We start from the raw sequence: 25,679 nt of genomic DNA, 5'->3' as shown, positions 1-25,679 counted from the left end.
TCTTTCTCTGCCAGCCTTTTAAAACAGAAATTACTGGGTCAGTGACATACATTTTTCCTCTTTTTCTAGAATGATCTCATGTTCAGCCTCCAGCAGAAACACTGTACCTGTAAGTATCTTATTCAAGTTTGTTGTACAAACTGAATGCTGTGGTGTTTGTGGTTGTAATAGTGTTTAGCAGCTTGCAGAGTTCAGTTTGTTGCTGAATGCTGCAGCAGAGCAGCCAGACAGTAATTTTTGAGCTCGAGATGGATGAAAGCTCAGTTCTAACTTTGAGGAAAGCAGGCACTGGGTTTTGCCAGTGGTTTAGTAGAAGCTAACTTGAAAGCTGGGATTCCAAACAGCTTACTTTATCCTAATATTTAAGTTGATATAAATTTCTTAACCATGCTGGCTTTTTTTCATCAGACATAATGAAACTTTGTGGCTTTAAAAGCTTGGAAGACCTAAATAAGATTTATTTGCTTAGAATTGTCTTATTAATGAGAGACACAAATGTGATAAAAAGCTCTGAAACATATGCTAAAACCTTTTGATACTAGTAAGTCATTAAAAAGGATATATTTCATTTAGTTGGGATAACTTATTTTTTAAATACATGTTTTAAAATCGTACACTTATTTTGCAATAGGGAACTGTCAGCATTTCTACATTTTCATCTTCATTCAGACAACCGATTAATCTAAAATAGGAAGAGGTTTATTAGTCATATGCATGCATAAAAGTTTACATGTGTCCCTTAATGTATGTGCTTACAAAGATTTTACATTTCCTGCTGATTTCTATGTATTTGTCTGGAATCATCACCTTTTAAAAACAAGTTGCTTTTCCTGTGTTTTGCTGAGATATTCCAGCAAATTCTGCAGATAATTATACACTGTTTCTTCAAATGGTTATTAGAAGGGTATTTTTAAAGTAATGTATTTTCTAGTTAGAGAATTCTACTAGTCACAATCTCAGCTAACTGAGAATTGCACTTTACCTTAGGCAAAATGCATCTCTGCCATTGGCATGGGTCCAAGGTGTAACTACTTACAGGGTGTTATCTGGCATTCCTTAACTCAGCAAATACCTTGCCAGATACTTAGCTTCTTGGTGACCTGTAATTCTTGTTTGTGTGCATGGAACAGAACCATTAAATAGCAAACAGTCCAAGGGGTGCATGTGTTAAGTGCACATTCTTCTAATTTAATACTTCATGATCCTTTCATTACCTCGTGCCAGATTTTAATTACTATAATAATATTAATCTTGTTTCCTAGAAATCATGGAAAGCTCTTGTTTTCTTTAAATGTGTCCTCAAAAATTTTTGTATGTTCTTTCTGTTTCTTGCAAACTTTTTCTGGTATTAATTAAAACAAACCAATCCAACTTCCAACCTACAGCAATCATTCTCCATTATCCCCTTCCAGCTTTGCAAAAGATTAGGGCAATTTTGATCCACGTGCTGAGGGAAATACCCCAGGAAACCAGAGATTTTGTCACATGCAGAGAAACTCTTGAAGTCTCATCCAAATCCCAATGACAGTTTTGGGTGTCATTGAGACTTGGCTCAAAGCCAACTTGTGATTACAGGTATTTTTGTCAAGTTTTAGTTATTAAAGCTGAGACTTACTGGTGCTGTGTCAGATTTTACTTTCAGTTCTTTTGTGTTGGTAGATAGCTATCTAAATAATTTTGTATTAAACTTTTACTTACATCAATGTAGCTCTGCTCACAATCAGGCTCACTTATTATGTTTGTAATGAACCATCTTAGATCTTAGCAGTCAGATGTCCGATTTTCGGCTGTTTGGATGGCCTGGAAAGGCCCGGGGTGGCCTTGGGGCAGCCCGCATTTCAAAGGACGAGAAGAGGCTTCAGTTCTTTTCTCGGTCTCAGTGTTTATTAATTGTTTATCTAAAAGATTTTCTCTCGGCCTGACAGAGGTCTGCTCAGCAGCCAGCCATGAGCACACTCCGCTGCCCTCCGGGCGGTCACCTATCTTTATACCCAAAGTTACGTGTACAATATTTATCATTTTTCCCCAATACCTTTCACCCTTATTGACCAGTGCACTTTTAGTAATGACCAATCCCAAAGTGCCACCATCACCACAGAAGATGGAGGAGAAGAAGAAGAAGAAGAAGGACAGGACACGCCCCAATTCCTCCATCTTACTTCTCTAAACCCCCCTGTGCAGAAATCCTAAACCCTGTGTTTCACTCTCTAATTAACTTATCCCTTCACTATTCACTCCGGTGAAATCCTCCAATCCTCATACAAGTGTCGTCTCCTGTGTAGGATCAAAGTCCAGCCACCAGACACTTCTGGCAACATTCCAGGACTCCCAAGCCCCCCAAGGGTGGTCTCGGTGACTCGGCACCTCAGTCCTGAAATGCTGAGATCCCACAGTCAGATGGCTCTGCTTTTTCAGCCTAGAGTCAGCGTATGATTTAGGGTGAAAAGGACTTCTGCAGGTAACTGTGCCTACCTCTTTTCCCAAGAAAAGCCAGTTTTATGGAAAATTTTGCTCCAAAGTTGCATCAAGCAGCTTGGGCCTTGATTAGTTGTTAATTAAATAAACCTTGCTGTTTTAGTGTGTTTGTATGTCTCTTCCTTGCGCTCCAGGCACTCTTCTGTCAGAAGTCTAAAAATAAGCAATAACGCTTCTCTTCTTCAGGCTGAACAAATCCAGCTGTGTTGGCCCCTCCTCATAAATTAAACCTTCCATCCCCACTGAGGAATAACAGCTACACATGATATATCATAGAACTGACTGTTTTGCTTCTGGGACCAAAGCTGGTAGCTTTCTGTGAGCTTGTACTCACACAGTGCACCTGGAGTTGCTCAGTTGTTTCAGTTGTTTTAGCATATAGACTGACCCTTAGAAAGCCGACGAGAAAACAGCTTAATTTCAGTTTAATTTCCTTCTATGTTGTTTGTGAATACCATTATTTCATTACGCCACTAGGTAATATGAAATATTTTGGTGCACTTTGAATTAAATAGTCCCTTAGTTGTATGTCCCTTCTGGAGACACAGGTGACGTGGAAATGAGTAGCAGAGGAGAATCAGGTTCAGCTGTGATATTAAGGGCAGAGAAGTAAGAGATTGTAAGAGATAATTAAGAGATAAGTGAGAGATGTAAAGAGATAAGTAAGAGATTGTAAGGAAGTTCAAAGCAGTCACAAAATGTGACAGTGGCATCACCAGCAGCAGCGTATCTGCTGAAGAGCAGAAGACTGTCAATCAGTATAAGTACCATGTAGCACACACATAACTTCATTGAAGCAATGCCCTCCTTTACAGATAGGGAGGATGTTAATCCTTTGGCTTTCACCCCAAAAGCCTTCTTATTTTTATTGTTATTATGTGTTGAAAGACTCTCTTGCCATTTCATCTTGCTATGATTTTTTGTGTAAGTAATTGAGAAAGTGAGGTTGTACTTCCCAAGGTCTTCCCTTGGTCACCTCAGGAGACAGTCCTACAGCATCCAAGTAGAGGCCAGTGGCTGCAACATATGGGGCAAAAAAATAGTGATACAGGAGCTCTGTCTGCACCTTAAAGTAGTCAAAGCAAGACTGTAATACACAGTGACCAAGGGGCCAAATTTATAGCAGTGAATATCTCATACATCCACCATGAAATTGATCAAAATGCTCCTGATTCCTCCTGAACACTTTCTGTTCTGTTTTTGATGCCGGAAAGGGCAGCATAGAAGCCACTGCCTGCACGCAAGGTTTAGAGCTGTATTCCATGCTGGGATTTATGGGGCAGCACCAGAAACAGATGAAGCAGAGTCAAGATACAGATGTCTCTGCATGAGTGTCATTTTCAAACCGGTGATGAAGCTATCTCTCAACTTTGACATCATTTTATGATAGCTATCCACATTGGAGTAGAGAAAGTCAAAATTATCCAGGCTTTAATTTTATAATTTCTGATGAGGCACTGTGTAAGAAAACGCCTGTGAATAAAGCTATTTTGCACCATATTTCTTTGCCTCAGCCTGCTATTATGGAGCAGAGAATAAGTGGCATTGTCATGAGATGCAAACCACCAGGTCTATGTATCAGAGTCATTAACTGTCTGTGAGCACTTTGCCAGGTTCTAGTCTGAAACTAAAATTTCTAATTGTTTTCTTATCAGAATGATCTACAATAGATTTCATTCCTCTTCCACTGGCTAGAATTCTACATTGTCTCTCAGATTTACTTCAGACTGGTATGGTTTCAACATTTTAAACCAAAAATGGAAAGACTTTCCGATAAATATGTAGAAAACTAGAGTAAAAATTTGCATTCCAGACTACACAGTCAACATACATCTAACTTCATATGTATGTGAGACTCATTATCTTCAATCTTAAACATGTGATGAAGTGAGTGGATCTGTCTTGTTTAACTTTTGAAAGTGAATAATTTTACAGAACTTCTGAACTGCCAGTTATTTTTAAGTGAAATTTAAATCTGGGTGGATAACTATATTCAGTTACAGGCTACTCAGAAATTAATTCTGCCAGAAACAGTAGAGTGAACATTTACCTATTAAAAACAACAAAGAAAATAAAGACATACAAGAACTTGGTTTTTAATTCACTTTCAGGAAACTTCCCTGTTGGTTGTAAGGTTGTGGCAAACAATTAGTCAGGGCATTAAAATTTTACAAAAAGGAATGTTGACACTTTTCTGTCTTGGAATTCTTATGATCTTCTCAAATTTAATTAAATCAATCTCACTTCCTGTTCTTTGTGCTGTAGCTTCAGTTACTTTGGAGGATTGTAGAAATTAGGCTTTTAAAAGGATTTCAATAGCGCTGGTTTAATGCCAGAAAAAGAATAATATTTTCTTATGAGGTTATAAACATGAAAGATGAAGATTCACTGTAATTAGGGGCACAAGAAACTTGTATAATTTATTTTCTATGTTATCTTGTCTTCTTTATCTCCGCTGATTTTTTCTCAGACTTAGGGGTTGTCTGCTATTTTCTGATCATGTGTGCACTGAACAGTATTGAAATGAACTGCATTTGTCAGAAATGGTGGAAGTATTTTTTATGTTAGTTGCTTTGGTTTTATCCCTATAGTTGCCTGATTCCTTATAGCAATTTCTTTCTCTTGTTTTTTTTCAGGATTAACAAACCTTGAGAACACATTCATCATTTTGTCAGGCTTGACCAATCAATTTTATAAAAACCTAAGGATATTTTGAAAATACCTGCCCAATAATTGCCCAAATTTCAGTCAAGGAGAGCCTATTAATAGAAAATGTGCCATACATTTTTAATCTGTGACCAATAATGCCTTAATTACATGGTGAAAGTCTGCTGGTGGAGGAAGAAGACTCCTTTTGTTAAGAAATTTTTTCACTGAAGAAGGCTGGCACTCCCCTATAATATGAAGCCCTCTGAGAAAGGCTGGCTGCTTCTACTGTTGCCTGTTGTGTTAAGAGTTGTGTGCTCCTCCTTTATTAGTGTGAACCTTGGGGTGAAAGTGATGAAGGGACAGTCTGTCTTCCTGTCAGAAGAAGACCTCAACTTTTCCATCCCCAGAGAGAAAGATGTCTGCAAAGTAGAAGTGATCAATGAGCCAATAACACAGAGGGTTGGGAAACTTACTCCACAGGTAATTGGGCTCTGTTTTTCTGCCGTGAGTATCGGTGTGTGCAGGTCTGGGAGAAACTAAAAGAGGCTGCTTGATTGATTTTTGTTCTTCTTTTGGGTAGCGACTAAAAGGCACGAATCTGAATGGTGTGTGGGATTCAGCCTTTTGCTTAAGGGGACAGCTGGCAGAGAACTGCAACCCTGAAATCCAAAAGCTGAGATCAGTAGCATGAGTGCACAGAAGTGAGTCTGGTCAGAGTCTCCTTTCACAAGTGAAGAATGGGTATTTCAAAACTTCCAGTTAGGAGATATCCTCCAGTCTCTCAGCTGCTTATTTTTCTCCCATGAGGGTAGCCAGTGCCCCTTGAATAATGCACATCCCACTACAGCATTTTGAATTTTAGTCACGGAGCCACTACTTAAGGACCAATTAAGAAAAAACAATCACATACAATAAGCACATTGTGTGCAGCATTGTTTGTTCTGCTCTGCAACAGCCAAATTGTTAGCAGATGGCAAATACATTAAAACTCCCGTTTTCTTTTCAAATGTTGAGCTTGTAGAAATACTGAAATATATTTCATATATGACTTTTCTGCTACTCATCTGCTTTACAAATTGCCTACCTGAGTTATAGCAGGAAGGAGCTGAACACAGTTGTCATGAAGATGTAATGTTATAGACAGAAGATAAATGGTTTTAATGTCATAACTAAGGGGATTTTGGAGTTTGAAAAGTTCTGGTTTGTGCCACAGCATACATTTTCATGTGCTTGTATATGAATATAGTTTTTAACCTCCTTTCCAGGGTTTTTGGTGTCTTCTGTGAAGATAGGTGAAGAAGCACCAATCTCAATAGATTTTTCAAAACTTCTGGCTTGGTCTTCAGTATTATTTTTGCAAACCACTGACAAGTATTTCAGCTGAATCAGCCCTCCTAAGGATCTGAGGCGTACCAGGGAAACCAGGAAGACAATGTGTGATCTTCTCTAGAGACTGCCTTAAGTCGTGTAGTGCATCTGCAGAAACTACCCAGGGCCTGTTTTCTGCCAGCCAGGAACACTGACCTTAGTACCCCACCTCTCTACTTCCCCAGCCCAGTTTGGTCCTTGGCTCCTACAAACATAGAATCATTGAGACTGGAAAGACCTTGGAGAGCAATGAGTCCAACCATTAACCCAACACTGCCAGGTGCACTACAAACCACGTTCCTAAGACCTACTTATATATAATTTTTTAATGTTAATGTTAATAATGTTTCCAAGTATGGTGATTCCACCATTTCCTTGGGGAACCTGTTTTAATGCCTGTTTTAATTTCTTCAGTAAAGAAATTTTTCATAATATACAACCTAAAGGAGAGGAAGAAAAGAGGGACTTACATAGTGAACTCTTCTGTAGGCAATCTGTCTGGCTGAGGAGTAATTTTGCTTTTAACTTCTGCCTCAGCTTCTATGTGCAGCAGGACCCAGGCATTTTGAAATAGCCACTTTGTCCTGTGTAACCCGACACCTTCCAAGCGCATATCTTTTCAAGAGGTCCCAGGAGATGTGCATTCACTGCACCTTATTTTCCAAACAACCTCCCCTCTCCCAGCCCCACATCTGTTAAGCACCTGCTCTTTCATGGCCCTGCATATCTGCCCAGGCAGCTGAGTGTGGCAGCTGGAGGCACACACGTAGAGGGAAGACTCTGCTGGGCTGGTGGCCCCAGGGCACCAGGCTGGACAAGGACTGTGCCTGCTAGTGGTGCTTGAGCTTTCACCGTTCCTGAAAAAAGGTGCCAGAGACCAGATCTCCTTGTGCCACTCATGGTCTTTCTGCAGGAAATTCTGCAGCCAGAAAATGTCTCTGGTATGATTTGGTTTGCTTCCATTAGATTGGGTAATGTTCTAGGAATGTATGACAATTTAATTATAAATTGTAATTGAAAAGCAGTTGAAGTGGAAAAATCCAAAGCCCAACAGTAATTAGGAAAACATTTAGATTTCCTTTGTCTTACCCAGTGAGTTTATAGACAGAGTTGCCTGTTCATACAAAAGGAAAACATCAGGAAACATAAACCAGATGTTTCTTTTTTGCAAAGCATATTGTGTCTAAATACACATATAAACTGACTGTCAGTCAGTGGTAACAAATCTTTGTAGAAAGGTTCTAAATTTTCCAATCTCTTGTTACCAAATAAGATGTGCAACTAATGATGTCTTAAAAATAGGGACATTATTTCTTTGATATGATTTGACCCAGTAAGATGCATCCCTGAGCCCTGAGGAAGCTGATTGATGTAGCTGTGAAGCCATATTCCATAATCTTTGAAAAGTCATGGCAGCCAGGTGAGGATGGCTACAGTAACCATCCTATGAAAAGGCAGATCTTTCCTGGGAATTATTGACCTGTTCGCCTCTGCTCTGTTCCTAGGGAAATCATGGAACAGATGCTACTAGAAGCTGTGCTAAGGCACATGGAGGACAAGGAGGTGATTCAAGCCAGCCAGCATGGCTTCACCAAGGGCACGTCCTGCCTGACCCCCTCTTGGCTTTCTGTGATGGAGTGACTCCATCAGGGGCAAGGGAAGGGCTCGGGTGTCTTTTATCTGGAATTCTGTAATCCCTTTGGCCTTGTCCCCCACAACACCCTTATGAAACCAAAATCCTACTGACTTTGAGGGGTCTACACTGATTTATGTCAGTGAAGAATCTTACTTTCAGTGTACAACATTAAGCTTCTGAATCTACCATATGAGTGGGTTTTGTACATAATATACATTTTTTTCTTTCTTCAAGATAGCATACCACATAACTACTTCTTAATTTTATTTTCCATTTTTGTAGACTATCACATAAGACTATCCATTTTATTACTTAAATATCATGTTCCTTTATATTAGTTTGTACTAAGAAAGAAAGGACATTAAGTAAGAAAAAGGAATATATTTTAGTTTTGTTTGAAAAATAAAGCAGAGTACATATTTCTACAGAATTTGAAAATAATGCACAACAGAACAGCCACAACGTAGTCAAAATTTTAATCATATGAGAGTAATTTTGTTTTCCACATATTGTTCTTGTCCTTCCTTTCTAAGCAGACCCAACAAATAAAATCAAGTGTACTTTCCATAAAACCACAGATTATTCCAAGAGGTTAATCCACATATATATATGTCTGAAAAGCAACTACTTCATCACTTAAAAAAAACCCCAAAAAGCAACTAAAAAAAATAAAGACTTTGTGCAATGAACTTCTTGATGAAAGTTAAAAGCAGGCAATAAGTTTTAAAATTGCTTGGAGCATAGAAAAATTATCACATTGCTTGAGCACCTGAGAATGACTTTAGTGGAAGTAGACCCTTTCACTAATAATAAAAGCTGAGAAACTCCAACTATTCTTCTGTTAAAGAAGGACGTAAGTTATATTTCTCTGTAATGGTTAGAAAGAAACAAAGTTCAATAATTCTTAAATTCTTTAATATAAATGTCATGAGGTGCTTCAGTTAAGCATATATTAACAATTAATTTAGAATTAAATTATTACATAAGTTTTACACTTAAAGTCAGAGCATCCAAAGATTTTCTCTATGAGTTACACTTTCCGTCAAAATTTTAGAACCTTACTAAGGTCTCTCAGCCATTTCACCACCGTCTAAAGTGGTTAGGGAATGAACACAATTCATGCAAGGCATTTGCACGAATTGGCTCAAAGAATAATTTTCATGATTCTTTTGTCATATTTTAAAAAAATTACTGTCATTAAGAAATTGCCTCTTCTTTTTTGAAAAAATAAATGTGACTAGTCAGTCAGCCATATACATATATTAACTGCTATTAGTTATGGCCTTATTGTGTCTGTTAGTAAGTTTTGAACAAATTTCACTTTAGTCTGTGGAAGTCCATATACCCATTTGTGAATACTGCCCCAAATAATGCAATGAAAACTATGTTTAGATTCACAGTGAAGATTCACTTAAGAAATGCAATGATTTTGGTTTCTTGCTGGCTAGAATATGCCTTTTCTCTCTGTAGATAAGAAACATGAGCATGTCCCATCCTCCATGGACTGTGTAGGGATTCCTTTTTATCACCAGGTTATCACAGTCTATCAATGCTAGGAGCTTTCAGCTGGTGATTCAGTAAAGAAACAATACTGCAAGGGAATTTTAAATTGCCAGTCTTGCCAATTGCAGTATTTGAGAACATGGAAATTGTATTCCTCAGAATCCAAATCTCTTTTCCAAAGAACGAGTGTGTCAAAGCAATCTTTTTTCTATTTACATCAGGCATATTTCCTCATTGCCTTGCTTTCACAAACTAACCAACCATTAAATAAATCAATCTGCCTGAAAGAAGTGTCTGCCTTAGATGGTTAAACTGTGGCCAGACAGACTCCCAAATTTTGCTTATATCAGGTATGTTGTCAGAATTAGTCCGTTTTGAATTAGCTGGTAGGAAAGCATAGGTATCTGTTTGCTTTTGTGCTGTGGATTACATTGATTTTGGGGATGGATGTTTGTATGGCACAGAGATGATGTCTGATCTAGAAAAGAGCCACTGGTACAAAGTCAGTATCACAAAAACTAGGAACAATTCTAAGTTAGCTGTGTCGTACTTTTTTGGTATAATTGTGGTGGACATAAAGCTAGATTTACTATATAATCAAGCTATTGTCATGAGCAACTTTAAAAGTCAATAAGTCTCAAATTATAATGTTGGAACTGCTGACTTTTCAGCTCCACTGCAGTTGTATATACTGCTGGATATATCTACAGCCTTAACTCCACAGGCTGCAGTGGTAAAGAAGGTGAGGTCAAACTATTTATTGTACTGGGGAGGGACTTGGTGGCCTGAAACAATCACATACAACCTGCGCCCTTCTAATTGTGGCGTGCAGGCAGCCCCAGGTCAAGTGGTTGCTCTGGCTCTTACTAAGGGATCACAGTACAGGTGAATACCCATTCACAGAAATAAACTACATATTCAACATTCTGCTAGTCTGGTTCCAGGCACTCAGAGAGAAGTGGAACAGGGGCTGTGAAGTTAACTTCTTCAGCAGTGTGGTGCCAGAATATTCTTTCTCCTTCATAGGTTTTTGACTGCCACTTCCTTCCTAATGAAGTCAAATATACCCACAATGGATGTCCGATTTTAGATGAAGACATGGTCATGCTTAGGCTGTACAGGTAAGCAGCAGCAGCAGGTCACACTTCACTGTTACCAGGAGCCCAGCTGACCTTAGGAAGAACAAGCAGTCCATTTTTTACAGTTAAAGCATGTTCTGCTGTACATGATGTAACCACTTAGATCCACTAGCTGCATCATTAGTCAAGAAGTGACCGTCTGTTTACAGGAACATTTCTTACCATGCATGGCAGATATGCTCATTTAACGTGTATTATGTATTGCTGGCTTATTACACACAACCGGTGATTTTTCATTATGCTGTGGAAAGGGGCAATAGCACTTTCAGAATACTGCATGTTTGTTCTCTGTTGTCCTGCGTACAGGGAAAGATACTCTCATATACACACAGAGAGTAACATCTTCACACACACCCCCTTACAAGAAGGGGAATTTGGGCAGCAGGATCTATGTTATGGTGATTCAAGGCTTGAGCACACAAGAGAGAAATCAGTTCAATTAATTCCGTTTCAAAGATGAGGACAATGCCCAGATCACAAAGCAGCAGCAGATGGCATGAAACATAACTGATTTTCTTCTGTCCCTTGCAGGTTTACAGAAACAGAAACGTTTGTAGAAACATTCACCCTTCATGTGCAGTTACTTGAGCCAGACTGCAACATCATAAAAATGCGGTCCCATGCGTTGGAGGTCCCTGAATACTACGGTCTGTCCAGGGCGATTGACAAGAACATCCTCACCTTTGATTACGACAGGAAGATAAACTTGGACTGCACCATTTCCATAATCTCTTCGGAAGCTCACCTGCCTGCTCATGGCCTGCTTATTGCCGGGAAAGTGCAGCAAGGGCAGTTTGGTGGAGATCAGCCATGGAGCTTCTTCCCTGGCACTAGTATGACATGCTTTTGTTGTTTGCATTAGCACCTTCAGAGAGGTGCAGCAGATTAAGTCTGGAGCAGTGGGCTGTTTCAGACGTGCTGTGTAACAGTGGGTTGTGTGAAACTTAATGAACAGCTTGAGCTATTGTGGGCATGAAAGGCACATGAAGTTTTTGTGAGGCACCCTGCAGACCACAGATCTGGGTCAATAATTCCTTGACTGGATTCTGGCCATGTTTCTGGCCCATAGATGTATGTAGGACCAATGTGACAGCTTTGTGTGTGCCAAGACTCAGTAGAAAGAGCACAGGTCGTTGCTGGAGGCATCACCTAACTAAAACACCAGGATAGGATGGAGTTGGAAGACATCAGAGGAAAACAAAATCCTGTAGGAGAAATTAGGGAAAGGAGCCCTACTTCTCATCACACTGTCTCTCTCAGGGTTGCTTTAGCTACATGGGCAGGTTCCCCATGGTGGTTTCTGCTCTGGTAAATTTCACTATTGCTTTTGCGTTACAGAGCACAATCTGGGCCAACAGTGCAGAAACAGGAGCTGTGCACAGGGGCTAGGAGACATTACCAACAAAAAGATGAGCTGTGAAGAATTTCTGAGGATGGGAATTCAGTATCGACATCTTGATCCCCCCTCACCTGACACTGATTATATTCCTGTGAGGTTGGATCTCTCAGACAGCAGAAGCAAAACTCTGCACAAGGTAGGTGTTTATGCAAGTTTATAATGTCTGACTGTCATCCTGTGATTTCTGTTGTTGTTTCTTTTTTAATAATTTTTACTCCTTGTCACATTTGAAGAGAGATAGGGAGCCTTTAAATCTTTTCAGTTCTTAGAAATTTGCCAGCTAAGTTAATGAAAGGCATTATCTCCATGCCTCTATGATTAGACCACTATGGCTAGAGAGAAACACCTCTGATTGATTACTGTCAGACATAAGTAGTTTATCCTGAGAGAAAAATTAATTCTGGCATAATTCCACAACTTCTGTACAGCATGATCTGCACTGACTTCAGCATACACAGTAATTATAAGTTAAGAGCTCTGTGAACATATTCAGTTAATAATAATTAATAGCTTGTGCATGTTTCTGTCAGATAAAGTTATTCATTAAACTCACATCAAATTAAGTAAGTCATTTCAGCCTCAAATTAAGAACACAAATAAGACTAGTGAACCTGAAAGTCATATTCTTGATGTCTCAATATTTACTCTAGGCATTTTCTAATTAAAATATTTTAATTTTTCTTTTCAAAATAATTATTGCTTTAACATGTACCCGGATTTGCTATGTGAAGCTAGAAGAAATTTGATTTATTTTTTCACTTTTCTTTGCCTTTTCAGTTGTCTCATTTTTTTCTGTTGTAGACGGAGTACGCATGGCTCCCTGTTCGGATTAGAGGTGCTGTTCCCAACCAAAGACCCAAAGCTGCCCCAATGGCAAAGTTCATCCTGGAAGTAGATCAATTTATTTTAACCCCTATTACAACCACAACCATTGATGCTGAAGACAATGAAACTCCAAAGTCTCTGCTTATATTCAACATCACCAAGCCACCTCCACGAGGCTTTATCACTCACCTCTCCGACCACACCAAACCTATTGGCTCCTTCACGTGGAAGGATCTCAGCGACATGCTCATTGCTTATCAGCCTCCAAATAACAGCCACACAGAGAGGAGGAATTATGAGGTAACAGGGGGATGTGTGAACATTTACTGGCTTCCACCTCCTTAAGATTACGTAAAATGGAAATAAATGTAATCACATGTAATGAACATTTTTCAGGGGAAAGACATTTTTAAAACTATATGCAATACAGGAGCAGAGGCAAAATCTTTTACCACTTTCTCCTATGACACATCATCTTAACTAACACAAAATACATGCTTATTGCTCATTCCATAAGAATTTTTTTTTGCACTGAAAACCTTTTATCCACTCTGACTGAGAAATACGTAAACAGGATTTTTTTTTTTAGTAAGAGGAATAGTGAAATAACAGTGCTTTTACTTCTACCCAAGAGGCTTTGGAAAGATCAGTGGTGCCTTTTCCACACAGCTTTTATCCCTGCATGATGTTACTGATCTCTGTGACCTGTGCAGAGGTGACATATTTAAAGTCGTGAAAGATAGACCAGGTAAAGGCCAGGATTGCACTTTTGCTTTACAGCCTACCTGCTGTGATAATGAGGGTTTAGGGATAACAAAAAGGGGCTCCCAACAGTTCCTGCTGGGAGTAGTAAAAGCATGTCACTAACACAGAGAGCATGATGGAAATGATGAATGAGGTCAGACTTCTGTCTGCAGGTTCTTGAGTGAGTTATGAAATACTGTCTGATAAGTTACTTAAGGAATTATCCAATCAAAGCAAAATGGTTGGTACTAAAGCAATAAAACTGAACAAACAAGAAATCAGAGCAAGATAAGATGAGGAAATGGTTGCCTGGAAAGCAGAGCAACAGCAACCATAACTGGCAATTGATGCTGACAAGACTTGTCTCACCTTTTTTTTCTTGGCTCTCACAGGAGCCCCATTTCCCTGTTTCCTTAAAGTGAGGACCAGACATCCTACCAAAACATCTTCTCCTTAAGTGCCTCATCTCTGTTCTGCTTTCAACATTGTCTGATTGCAGGTTCAAGAATTTGACAGTTCTGGAATCTGAAAGCTCAGGAGTTTGATTTTTTTTTAAAATTATTTTTTCTGTACTAGTGCATATATTTTCTGTCATACCTATTTCGGTCCTACACGTCTTAAAAAAGCAGGAAATGTCTCCCTCACTTTTTATTACTACTAGTTTTAAAAAGCTCCATATTAATTGATGATTTAACTACTCCATATAAAATGAAAATTACATGCACTATAAACCAAGTTTCACAGAATTCACTGCAAAGAGCAAAGAAGGTTCAGTTTTGTGCAGAACTTCCGTGGCTCTTTTTAGAAGCTAAATCAAGTTTTGTTTATTAAGATATTATCAGATAATAGCCTGTAAGGTCTCTCTGAAGAGAATGCACTATATGTGTTTTGGAGTATATGTGTTTTTGTTTCCAGTCTTCAATAAGCAGTTTATCTGTTTTCACAACAGGTGGAGTTTGAGGTGCATGACTTCTACTTTGAAAGGAGTTCACCAATCACTGTGCATCTGTCTATCAGAACAACAGATACAAATGCCCCACGGGTTTCGTGGAATACAGGTGAGATCTCTTATGCTAAGTTAATTTTGCTTCAGAATCAATAACATTTTGGCACAAATATTTGACAAAGCTCTAAAAATCAGATTTACACCTGGAGTCTAAGGATCATTAAAGTAAAGGAGCAGAAATCTATTTTCCCCTATATCCATTTTGGAGGGAACATGTTACAACAACTTCAAAAATAGAGTTACAGGAAAACTGTGATTTATTCATATAGCATTTTCTTGAAGAATGGACTGTACATAAAAAGTTATGAATATTAAGGGCTACTACTATGGAATAGGAAGAATGGGGTAGCACGTAGGAAAGACCAAGGCTTGTTGGTGTTGTTTAAAGTGGAAGTGTGCAAAAATTAACAAATAGGAAAAAGGGCATGATATACCACCATCACTTAAAGCCTGGAAACCTTACAGGGTTAGGTCTAATTCAAACAGATTTATAATGCCTGCACTGGAAAGAGAATAGAGTCTCTCATCTAGAGTGCATTGATATTTAATCATCAAAAGGAAAAAATATAAGATCAAACACGTCTAGAAGTTAACACCAGGGAAAGCGCAGTTTTCCTATGGTAGAAAAGGAAAGGATCTGAGAAGAAGGCGCCTCATGTCTTCCAGAGAAACCTCACCTGAAATGACTGTCTAATTAAGAAGGAGCACCTGTCCTCTCTCAGGAAGATCAACATATGTTTTTAACTCACTAAAAAATCTAAATGCCCAGTTTCAGACATTGTGAGATTTCAAGTGCAATGCTCCTGTTCAGTGCGAATGTCCAGAAATGTGCCTCATTAGATTATCAGATAATTAGAAACCAGATGTCAAGGAAATTTCCTGCCTTACCTTTCGGATACCCCTCCCTGTGAGCCACAATTGCACTAGCCAAGACTGAAGCCGTTGCACTGCTGGGACTGAAGCCATCCACAGCAGGTGGCTCCAGTGACCTGATGGATGTCCTGCTTGACTTCCCACACTCACCACACACACACAAACAGACAAGTTTCTGCTGCTGGCTCAGCCTGGGTTTCCCATATGGAATCCTTGCTGTCTGTTTCCTTTATGTAATTTAACTGTGGTGCAGCACCACAAAATTACCTCAAACTGGGTGTCTGCAGGGAGGGACCCCAAACACAGGAATCCCTGTCTTTTATACCCCCACAGTCTGTGTGTTCTTGTTCCAGTGGTGATATTTGTTCTTGTTGCAGTCTCTGGGTGACCAGACAGACCCCATGCCCTCTTTTAGACCAGACACACCCATGCCCATTGATGGTTCTTGGCCTGGGGCTCCAGATGTTTCCCTCCCCCCAGGACACAATGTGCAACTTACACGTGAGGCTACCTGCAGTAGGTGCATTTTACAACATCAGAATTGGTTATTTCTCTAAAAAAGATTCCTTAAAGACAATGAAAAAATTCAAGTATGTCAGAAGCTGTTGTCAGACTTTTAGGTGGCCTTAAAATCATAGCATTATAGAAGTATTAAGGTTGAAAAGAACCCCCAAAATTATCTTCATTTGAATATCACCACGCCCACTAAATTATATCATGAAGTGCTTTGTCTGCTTATTTTCTGAACACTTCCAGTGATGGTGACTCCACTACCGCCCTGGGGAGCTTGTTGAAAAGCTAAATAACTCTTTCAGAGTAGAAATTTTTCCTAATATCTAAACCTTCACTGGAATGCCTTTCACACATAGATGTGCAGATAGAATTAAATATTCTGAGTTTTTTCCTCTGGTTGAAAACACTTTTAGAAGTGTTAGATGCTGACAGTGACGTAACTCTCTGCTCTTTGTAGGACTCAACCTGCTAGAGGGGCAATCCCGACCCATCACATGGCAGCACTTCCAAATTGTAGACAACGATGACATCCAAAATGTTCGCTTGGTCACAGTTGATGGCTTACAGCACGGGCAGCTCTCAGTCAGAGGTAGGTAATTTCAACTGCAGAGACTGGAAAAATCTCCTCGGTGATAAAACAAGAGCTCTGCTCCCTCTGCTGACCACCTTCCCCTGCTACAACCACGCTATTCATGTGTATTAAAACAGGAATGTTCAAAAAATTCAATATTTAAACCTTCATTTTCTTAATGCATGTTTACACTCCAAAGGGAAAATTTTAAAGAAATCAGCTATGCTTTCATTGAGAAACATGATTTTGGAGAAACACAGTCAATACATTTTCAGTTCTTACTTTTTTGCTTGCAGATGTTAAGGAATGCCAAGTGATTTTGTTTTGTTGGCAAATACAGACAGCATTTGGATATAGTTGTTACTGGCAGCTTTAAGGTTTATTTCAAAAAGTTGAAAATAAATTAGATTTCTAACTCATTAGCCTTCTGCATTATCAATATCACTAGTTCTACTCTCCAGCATATCAGTCATCACAGTGCTTGGGGAAAAGGTTATGTAATGGAAATCACTCTGGGCTTGGCAGGGTGGGAATACGTAGCCATGATCAATGCTGAGTTTTTTTGGTAGTTGAATGTGTTCATGTAAATTGCATAACCTAAAGATGTAAAGAAGCTATTTAAAGAAAAAGAAGGGTGGTGTTTTGAATATAGCAGATACAGAACTATTCAGAAGTAAACTTAACTCCAGGGAACTCCAGACAAGTAGTCCACTGTGGGAATCTATAAAAATCAGGAAGTTTTAAGAAGGCAGTAAAAAGACAGTGTCTGCAAGATCATCCTCCTGCAGATCTGCAGGCAGGAACTGTGTGCTGGCAGCAGTGCTGGGTGGGTTGCAGCAGAGCTAGCAGCGCTGTCTCTCCCCAGAGACAGTGCTAGGGAGGCAGTGCAGCCAGCCAGGGCCCATCTCCTGCGGCAATCCTGCCTGTGCATATTGAGCTTGAGGGTTTCTCAGGCTACCATACAGCCAGAGGTGGGTATTTTATCTCCAGTGACTGTGCCTTATTCTCTTTTGGTGCTCCTCATGACAAGGAAAACATCTCCGCATATTCTGGGAATTGTCTTTTTGTAGGTAAAACCTTAGAGGAAAGCCTGGCTTGTTTTCTTGGTGGCCCTGAGGAGATCATACCTTTTAGTGCCAGCTTGCAGTTCATGAATCCTTTAGCTTGCCTGAATATTTGTCTGTATGCATAACATTTCTAGTGAAGCAGAGGTATAAAACTGTCTTATGACAGACCATAACCTCAAAATACCAAAATCCCTACATCATTGTATTTTACTTGAAATGAAGTCCTGATCTTTAATATAAATATATATATTTGATATATTCTTTGATGCTTAAAATGCCTGTAAAATGCTCTGATGAGAAAGTAGAAATTAAAGTGGAAACAATCACAGTTAAAAATCCTTGATGTCTCCACATACCTTTAGTGACATTTGGAGGATTTTCTCTGCTGTCACAGTTACAAATTTTGCATTCTTATTAGCTATTCCAACTCCTACAACCTTTTATTTTGATAGGTGAAATTGCATTTGATTTTTCTAGTTAGCAACATGCTGTTCATATCTCTCCCTCAATAATCTTCATATTAGTGGAAAGATACTTTTTTGGGCTGAACCACATATTTTTGATGCGCTTTCTTCCACTGTTTTAACAGGAGGGAAAGGATTCATGTTCACTGTCTCTGACATTCAGGCTGGAGTTGTCCGCTACCATCATGATGACAGTGATTCTACTAAGGACTTTGTGGTGTTTAGAATTTTTGATGGTTCCCACAGTATTCGCCATAAGTTTCCAATAAATATCCTCCCTAAAGATGACAGCCCTCCATTTCTGATCAGCAATGTGGTCATTGAAGTTCACGAGGGACAGACAATCCTGATTCAGCGCTCCATGCTCCATGCTTCGGACATGGATTCCAGTGATCACTACATACTATTCAATATTACCAAGCCACCACAAGCAGGAGAAGTCTTGAAGAAACCAGGACCAAACTTGCTAGGTAATGAAGCACATGTACGAATTTTTCTTTGTCCTCTCCTTTTAAAAATACAGTACATGTTACAGTCAGAGACCTTATTTTGGCTCAGGACAAATAGTGGCAATTTTGGACTTATTTAATTGTAGTGTAAAACCCCAGCACTAATTAATGTTGATCTCTGCACTAGCATAACTGTTCCTATGTACACAATTTATCCTGTAATTTTTCCATTTTGAGTCCATTTTCCTGCAGTTCTTTACTCCAGAAAAGGTATTGGTGTGAGTTAGTTTACATGCAAGGATCTGTGACAAAGTCAGAGCTAAGACATGATCCTAATTATGCTAAATGATGAGAAAACTCTTCTTCCATGTAATAACCCAGAAATTCCTGTGCTAGGCTGTAGAGGCTGCTAGTCCTGCAAATTCTGTTCTGACTTTTTAACAGGGCTTTTGGCCTGTTTGCTTCATTTTTGAATGATCTTTAACTGACACAGAAAAGAACTTAATGGTGATCTTCAGAGAATGTGGAAGACAATGAGAGAACATTTTGAAGGACTTGCTCCAGTTAGGATGAAAAAGAGGACATTACACTTCTCCAGTTACTTGGACAACTAACTGCATAACTTTAATGTAGTATTAAAGTCATGGAGTGTTAAATAGAAGATTAATTTTTCATTTCAACAGGGTATTCTGTTAACAGTTTTCTTCAGAGGGATCTATTTAATGGAATGATTTATTATCATCATTTGGGAGGAGAAGTATTTGAAGATTCCCTTGAGTTTGTGCTATGTGATAGTCATGACCCTCCAAATCTCTCAGAGCCACAGGTATGGAAAGGAAGCATCTTTGCAGTCTCCTGAATTTTTTCTTCAAATGGCTAATATCTTACATGATCTGACAGGCTTTCAAATAAGACTTGTATAGATTTTTTTCTGATGACAGTCATCACCAAAACCCATGTTCTTTAGGGCTATTTCTTGTTCTTGCTTTCAATGGGGTAATTCTCCCTGGCTGATTAAAGTTCTTCAAAAAGTTTTCTTCCTATGCTATAAAACAAAATGTTGAAAACAAATCATATTTGGGGATAGTACAAGCAAATTAAACAACCATCCTGAAGTCAACTGAGAATAGACTATTTTTTTATGCAAAAGCCCAACATACTAAATTTAACTTTGCATTTAATTTAAAGGGAAACCTCTAAGATTCAAAAGCTTTGCCTTTAACTGTTGAACACCTCCATTGATCATGTGTTGATGATATGACATGACAGCCACATTCTGTATCTCACAGTCCAGTGATCCAATTCTGTGTGCTTGTTGGTTAACAGCTGCTTGGGACACTCTTACTGAGAGCAATGGCTGATGATTCTACTGTCTCCCCAACTGCAGGTGATGATGGTTCACATTATCCCTGTGGATGACCAGCTGCCCAGAGAAGCTCCAGGAGTGACCCGCCACCTGGTTGTTAAGGAGACTGAGATTTCTCACCTAACTAAGAAACATCTCCACTTCATAGATGTGGAGGAGCAAGACAGGGAACTCACATACACCATAACCACTTCCCCATTTTTCTCTTGCACCTATGGGTAGGTGCAACCTGACAAACCTTTCAGATGGGACTGGGGAATAACCCATGTAAGAGCAGCGGCCTCAGTGACAGTAACATACTGGTGCCTCAAGTTCTTCCTTTGTTTGTTGAAAGTGCAGGTGACAATAGCTGGATGCAGTTCTCCTGCTGATGATTAAGGGTAAGCTAGAGCCTGAAGGAAGAGAGTAATACTCAGAGTAATAAAAAATAGGTAATTCATAGTTGAACAAGAAACAAGAAGGAGTAAACCTTGTGAAATACTTTCCTTTTGCTTGATATGAATTTTACACTGAAGTTTGGGATTTTGTACAGCCTCAAGCACAAGTCACAGCACCTCTTCTAACAGTTAGAATGGGGCTGACCTGTGTCTGCCCCAGAATGAGACCAGGAGGTGCTGCAGCTTTTTCAAAAATATGTATCAGACACTCTTGATTGTGGACTAGGAAGATGTGGAGCAGAAAACAGGCAAAACACACTATGGGAGCAAGGGACGTATGGAATGAATGGGTGCAGTAGCAGTTTACATCACTGGTGATGTAATCTTGTTAGAACATCAGCAACAATTTGCTAAACGAAAAGTTTCAAATCCAGAAATTGCATGGTTTAAGCTGAAGATTAACACTTTCAATTTTGATCTCAAGCAGCAAAGGATCATTACGTAGCTGGGAGAGCAGGCTATTTTCCTAATCAGTCAAATAGCCACATGGTTATCCAGTTTGCTGGTTACAGCTGTTGGAAAGCTGGGTTGCTGAAAACCAGTTAATTTCAGAGTTTATAAGATGCATGAAACTAGAAATAATTAATTTTTCCACTTAAAGATAAATGCAGGTGTGCGAGTAATAATGATAATACTGTGATAGACTAGACTTGCAGGTGGTGTAAATAGTATCTGGGGTGTGTAGAGACACACTCACAGTAATTCTTGCTTACGAGATGATTTTTCATGGTCATCATGAAAAGTATTTCTTTTGGTCAGTTTTCTGTGGTAATGTTAAAATGAATAACAAGGATGGAAGAAAGGAAAATATTTTTCCTTTCAATGCAGGTGGAAGTTTGAAGCTAATTTGAAATGCAAGATTGAGCTATATGGCTATTTTCCTTGTTCTTTGGTACTGCTAGCCAAGATGTGACATACATATTTTTGTGTAGCTACTCAGATGCTGGGAAGCTGTTTATGGTGGACACCATCCCCAAACTGGTCAAGGATCCTACTGCTCTTGCACTGCGGTCATTTACTCAGGTTTGTTATGCTACCTGATACCGTAATGAGTTCTAAACAATTTTTAAAAGTTACAAGTGTATAGCTTTTATTTGACAGGAAAATGAGAGGTGAAAACTGAGGAGCAGTACTATCACAATCTTCGCTTAAGAAGCTCAAAACGCTACTATTCCAGTACCAGATTTTAAAACAAATTTCTATGGTGTTTCAATTTTTCAATATGTAAACACAAATATCCTAAAAGAAGCAGGGGCAACAGTTGCTTGGGTAGGCTGAATTTGGCTTCAATGATGAAAGAGAAATGAAAAAGTATGAAAAATGTGGAAATGAGATCTTGAACACTTTCTTGCTTCATCTCAGTGTCTCCTCCAGTAGATACCAGTAGTGCTGGATAGAACAGGCTGGAACAGACTTTCTCAGGATTTTGTAATTCAGTTTTCATGCATTTGTAGTTTGACAAATAAGTATTACTAAAGTGACCTGTTTTATATCCTGCTGTATGGTTAAAGTGTCATAATGATCATTGCAGAACCAAAATGAGAGCTCTGACCCTACAGAGGGTGCCTAATATGGGTATCTGGATGCAAGATTTTAATGTTCCTATCACTGGCCTGTCCTTGCCATGAAAGAGAGGGCATGCACTTACTATTCATACTAATGAGGGCAAATTCAGCTCCTTTGGGAGATGTTAGGTTTTATGAATTTTTTATTTTAAAGTGACAGTTAGAAAAGGTCCTTGGACCAGCATTTTGACAGGGACCCGTAAAGAAGTTTAGGCCATGACCTCTGCTATCACTTCTAAACCATATCAGTATTTCTTTGCTAGAAGTTTGAGTACTTGAACATGTACTCACCTAATTTGTATTTAAAGATGCATTTAATCAAGGTATGGCTAGTAGCTAAAGCATACAAAATTTCTAAAGTTTATTTTGATGGCTGGATAGCACCTAAACAGGGGATGATAAAGATCCCTAATGTCATGGATTATGAATATCCCCCCATCATCTTCTCTTACATGTACCCTTCTTCTCTTTTTGTAGCATGCTGTGAACTATATGAAAGTTGCTTACATGCCACCCCTGCAGGACATTGGACCCGAACCTCAGCAAGTCCAGTTTGTTTTTTCTGTCAGCAATCAGCATGGAGGCACTTTGTATGGGATTTGCTTCAATATTACAATTCTTCCTGTGGACAATCAAGCCCCAGAGGTAGGGTAGGGTGTAGGGTAGGAAAGTGAGAAGGAAGGACTTGGAAATTGCTTTGGGTACAAACAAAATAAAATGTTCTGATTTTACTGAGTTAAAAAAAGAATTTTCCATGGTATATCAGGGTTTCAGCCTTGCACACAGATTGCATTGGGATAGGAGCACCAGGTGAGTGTTTCTCTAGTGAAGTCTAGCGAGTGTGCAAAATGTCATTTTCCTTGATAAGCAGAGGACTACCTTTGGCATCTATGTATCTGTACAAAAACATATATGTTTTGCATCTTGGTTAGCAAAACTGCATCCCTATATTTTGTGTTGCTTATTGCGTTAGGAGGTCAGAAGCCTCCAGAAATGGGATGAGAACTAGGAGGCACATATCATAGCCCACTGTTGGTAATTTCGTTAGCTTTTTCTAACACAGCAGAAAAGAGATATCCTGTGGCATATTTTTTTTTTATTGTGCCACACATCTTTATAGCACAGCAAATGAGAATAACCCTGTTTGGTGTGCGTTTAGAGGTGCAGCAGCACGGAAAGCTCAGCATTTCTCCTCCCTGCAGGTTTTAGCAACCCCTTTGAGAGTGCAAGAGGGTGGCACGACCCCTATTACAGAGGGACACGTTCTCATCTCTGATTCTGACACGAAAGGAGAGCATCTCTTCCTGCTCCTGCAGAGGCAGCCGCAGCATGGGGTGGTGGAGCTGGATAACATTCCCATGAATGGAGGTGACAGGCTTTCCTGTGAGGACCTGCGTACCCTGGCAGTGAGGTTAGAAGAGTGGTGGCTGTCTTTTGTGGTAGCTGAGGCTCTCGGTTGAATGAGCCTGAAGTGGTGCAGAGCTCACCATAGCAGTGCTCACCATAGCTCTGGCAGAGCTGCTCCAGAAGATTGCTGGCTGAACCTTGGGATTGCAATGTCACCATGAAATGAGCATTGAATGGCCAGGAAATGGGAGTCAGCATGTCTGCTGTAAATAGATTTCTCTATAAAAGCACTGCTTCATGCAGGTGAGGAGACAAATTCTGTACTCAGCCATGAAGTTCCTGTGAAGAAGACACTGGTGCCAGCTTTTTTCTTTTAAGAAAGTTGTGTGTTTATTAAGCTGGGTTTGTTTACAAGAAAACTTTTTTTAACATTAATTAATGTAGAGAAGAAAATTTTCCTTCTTTATTTGTGACAAAAAGAAGACATGACACATGCATGCAGAGTTAGAGCTCCCTGGCTCTATTTCCATCTCTTAGAAAGTAGGGACTCACCACAGTCCTGAAATACATGTTTTACTAAACACCTCACAAGCAGCCAGGACATAGGTGACAAATCCTTAGGGAAATCTTTTTCCTGACTGATGGATGGTTTATTTTGGGAGTTTTCTTCTTGTAAGAGACCCCAAAAACCCTTTGGAGAAACTCTGATTCAGAATCACAGGGTTAGGTGTACACCCTTACACAGAGAGGGATACACATTGTAAGGCATGACCAGAAAGCATGGATTCTTTTTATCTGTGAAAAATTTGTGTAGCTCTGTAATCTTTTTTCCACAGATATCGTCATGACAGCTCTGAGACTCTCACTGATGAAATTTTCTTTGCAGCCTCAGATGGCACCCATTTTGTAGAGTTCATCCTGCAGGTCAAGGTCAGTGTGTGGTGTGTTTCTGAGAGCGGTTGTCTGTGTGGAGGCAAATGGTTCAAAGCTTGATTTTTGAAAGTCCTTGCATTACCTTGGAAACTGGAAGATAATGGATATGTTAGGCTTCCATTTCAACCGTAGGTTTCAGGTTAATGTGGCAAAATTAAGAGTAGCTTTGACTTGCCCTTTGTACTTTAACTGGGTTTTTTTTACTTCAGCTGGCTTCTTTTTGCTCATAGAGAAAGCTCAGTGTACTCTGACAGTGGCATCAAACTGTTAGCTTGGGCTGCAAAGCAGTGTACTGAAACAACTGGCTTCCACTGAAATGAACAGCAAGAAAACCTTAAATTATTTTTCTGATTAGGTGTTGCCTGTGAATGATGAGCGACCTGTTATGCAAACAGGCCTTGCTCCCGTGCTCCCCTGCCTGGAGGGTGAAGAAGTTGTGCTCTCCTCGGAGTACATTTATGCCACAGATGTGGACAGCAACGACATGGAGCTGGTGTTCCTGCTGGCCCGCCAGCCGCACCATGGGCTAGTGAGGAGAGCTGGCGCTGCCGTGGATCGTTTCTCCCAGGCTGATGTTGTTGCTGGTTTAGTCACCTACAAGCACACCAGTAAGTGAGCTAAGGACACAATTAGAATGAAAGGTGGTCAGACAAGTATTAGTAAAAAATATCTTAACGCTTTTGCAGAATTCCAGTAGGAACTTCTTAGAAACCGTGCGTTGTGACTAGGGAAAAAATAAACTGGCTTTAAAAAAGAGCTGTCTGATAGACAACCAACAAATGTTTTAATATGTTATCCAAATCCCTGCTTGAACTGAAAATTATATTGGAACAAGTATATGAAAGCACCATAATCCAGGAGGAACACTTTCACTGTTGCTGACAAAATGTCTTGGACTTTTTTGACAAAATTATTATTAAGTAAAAACTACAGTATTTTGATGTGCTTTATGACAGTAAAACCCCCCATTTTTACTTCTTCCTTGCCTCTCCAATCTAGAAGGCTATCTACTTTGGACAGCTCATAGTCTTTCCATACCACAAGATAAGTTCTGAGTTTCATAAAGACAAAAAAATGTTTAAAATGCTTTATTTTGTGGTTTTATTGTTAGTACCTTTTTTTTTTTTTTTTTTAATTACTGGCAGAAATCAAGGGCTGGCAAACTTCCTTTCTTACTTAAATTTATCCTTTCATTGTGATTGATTTATCCTTTCTATGTCTCTGAATAGCAGCTTTAGTGTTTTTTTTCCCCTGAAACACTCTGGTTTTCTCTTTAATGATTCTGTAATTCTGTGTTAGCATGGAGAATAGATGTGGTATTTTCAAGCTTGGCACTGTGTAAAATGAGCA

General features: G+C 39.4%; 1 protein-coding gene across 3 annotated transcripts in view; it reads left to right on the top strand.

Moving 5' to 3' along the window:
• The first annotated feature begins 41 nt into the window (after positions 1-41).
• The window catches only part of FREM1 (FRAS1 related extracellular matrix 1), a 63,743-nt gene continuing 38,105 nt past the window's right edge, over positions 42-25,679 (top strand). Inside the window, exons 1-17 of one of the 3 annotated variants that reach the window (XM_064736385.1) lie at positions 76-109; positions 2,283-2,458; positions 5,112-5,604; positions 10,658-10,752; positions 11,302-11,603; positions 12,109-12,305; positions 12,971-13,294; positions 14,688-14,796; positions 16,588-16,719; positions 18,358-18,702; positions 19,365-19,507; positions 20,069-20,265; positions 21,417-21,507; positions 22,527-22,694; positions 23,252-23,460; positions 24,233-24,326; positions 24,685-24,937. In XM_064736385.1, coding sequence (XP_064592455.1) covers positions 5,377-5,604; positions 10,658-10,752; positions 11,302-11,603; positions 12,109-12,305; positions 12,971-13,294; positions 14,688-14,796; positions 16,588-16,719; positions 18,358-18,702; positions 19,365-19,507; positions 20,069-20,265; positions 21,417-21,507; positions 22,527-22,694; positions 23,252-23,460; positions 24,233-24,326; positions 24,685-24,937 — 2,887 coding nt within the window. In that variant the 5' untranslated portion in view covers positions 76-109; positions 2,283-2,458; positions 5,112-5,376. Of the gene's footprint in view, positions 110-2,282; positions 2,459-5,111; positions 5,605-10,657; positions 10,753-11,301; positions 11,604-12,108; positions 12,306-12,970; positions 13,295-14,687; positions 14,797-16,587; positions 16,720-18,357; positions 18,703-19,364; positions 19,508-20,068; positions 20,358-21,416; positions 21,508-22,526; positions 22,695-23,251; positions 23,461-24,232; positions 24,327-24,684; positions 24,938-25,679 lie in introns of those variants that run through there. The other 2 variants (XM_064736383.1, XM_064736384.1) reach the window with 2 other exon arrangements.

Source organism: Zonotrichia leucophrys, chromosome Z, assembly GCF_028769735.1.
Source record: "Zonotrichia leucophrys gambelii isolate GWCS_2022_RI chromosome Z, RI_Zleu_2.0, whole genome shotgun sequence".
NCBI lineage: Eukaryota > Metazoa > Chordata > Aves > Passeriformes > Passerellidae > Zonotrichia > Zonotrichia leucophrys.
Note: the sequence above shows the minus strand (reverse complement) of the source record. Positions and strands in the feature narration are given on the sequence as shown.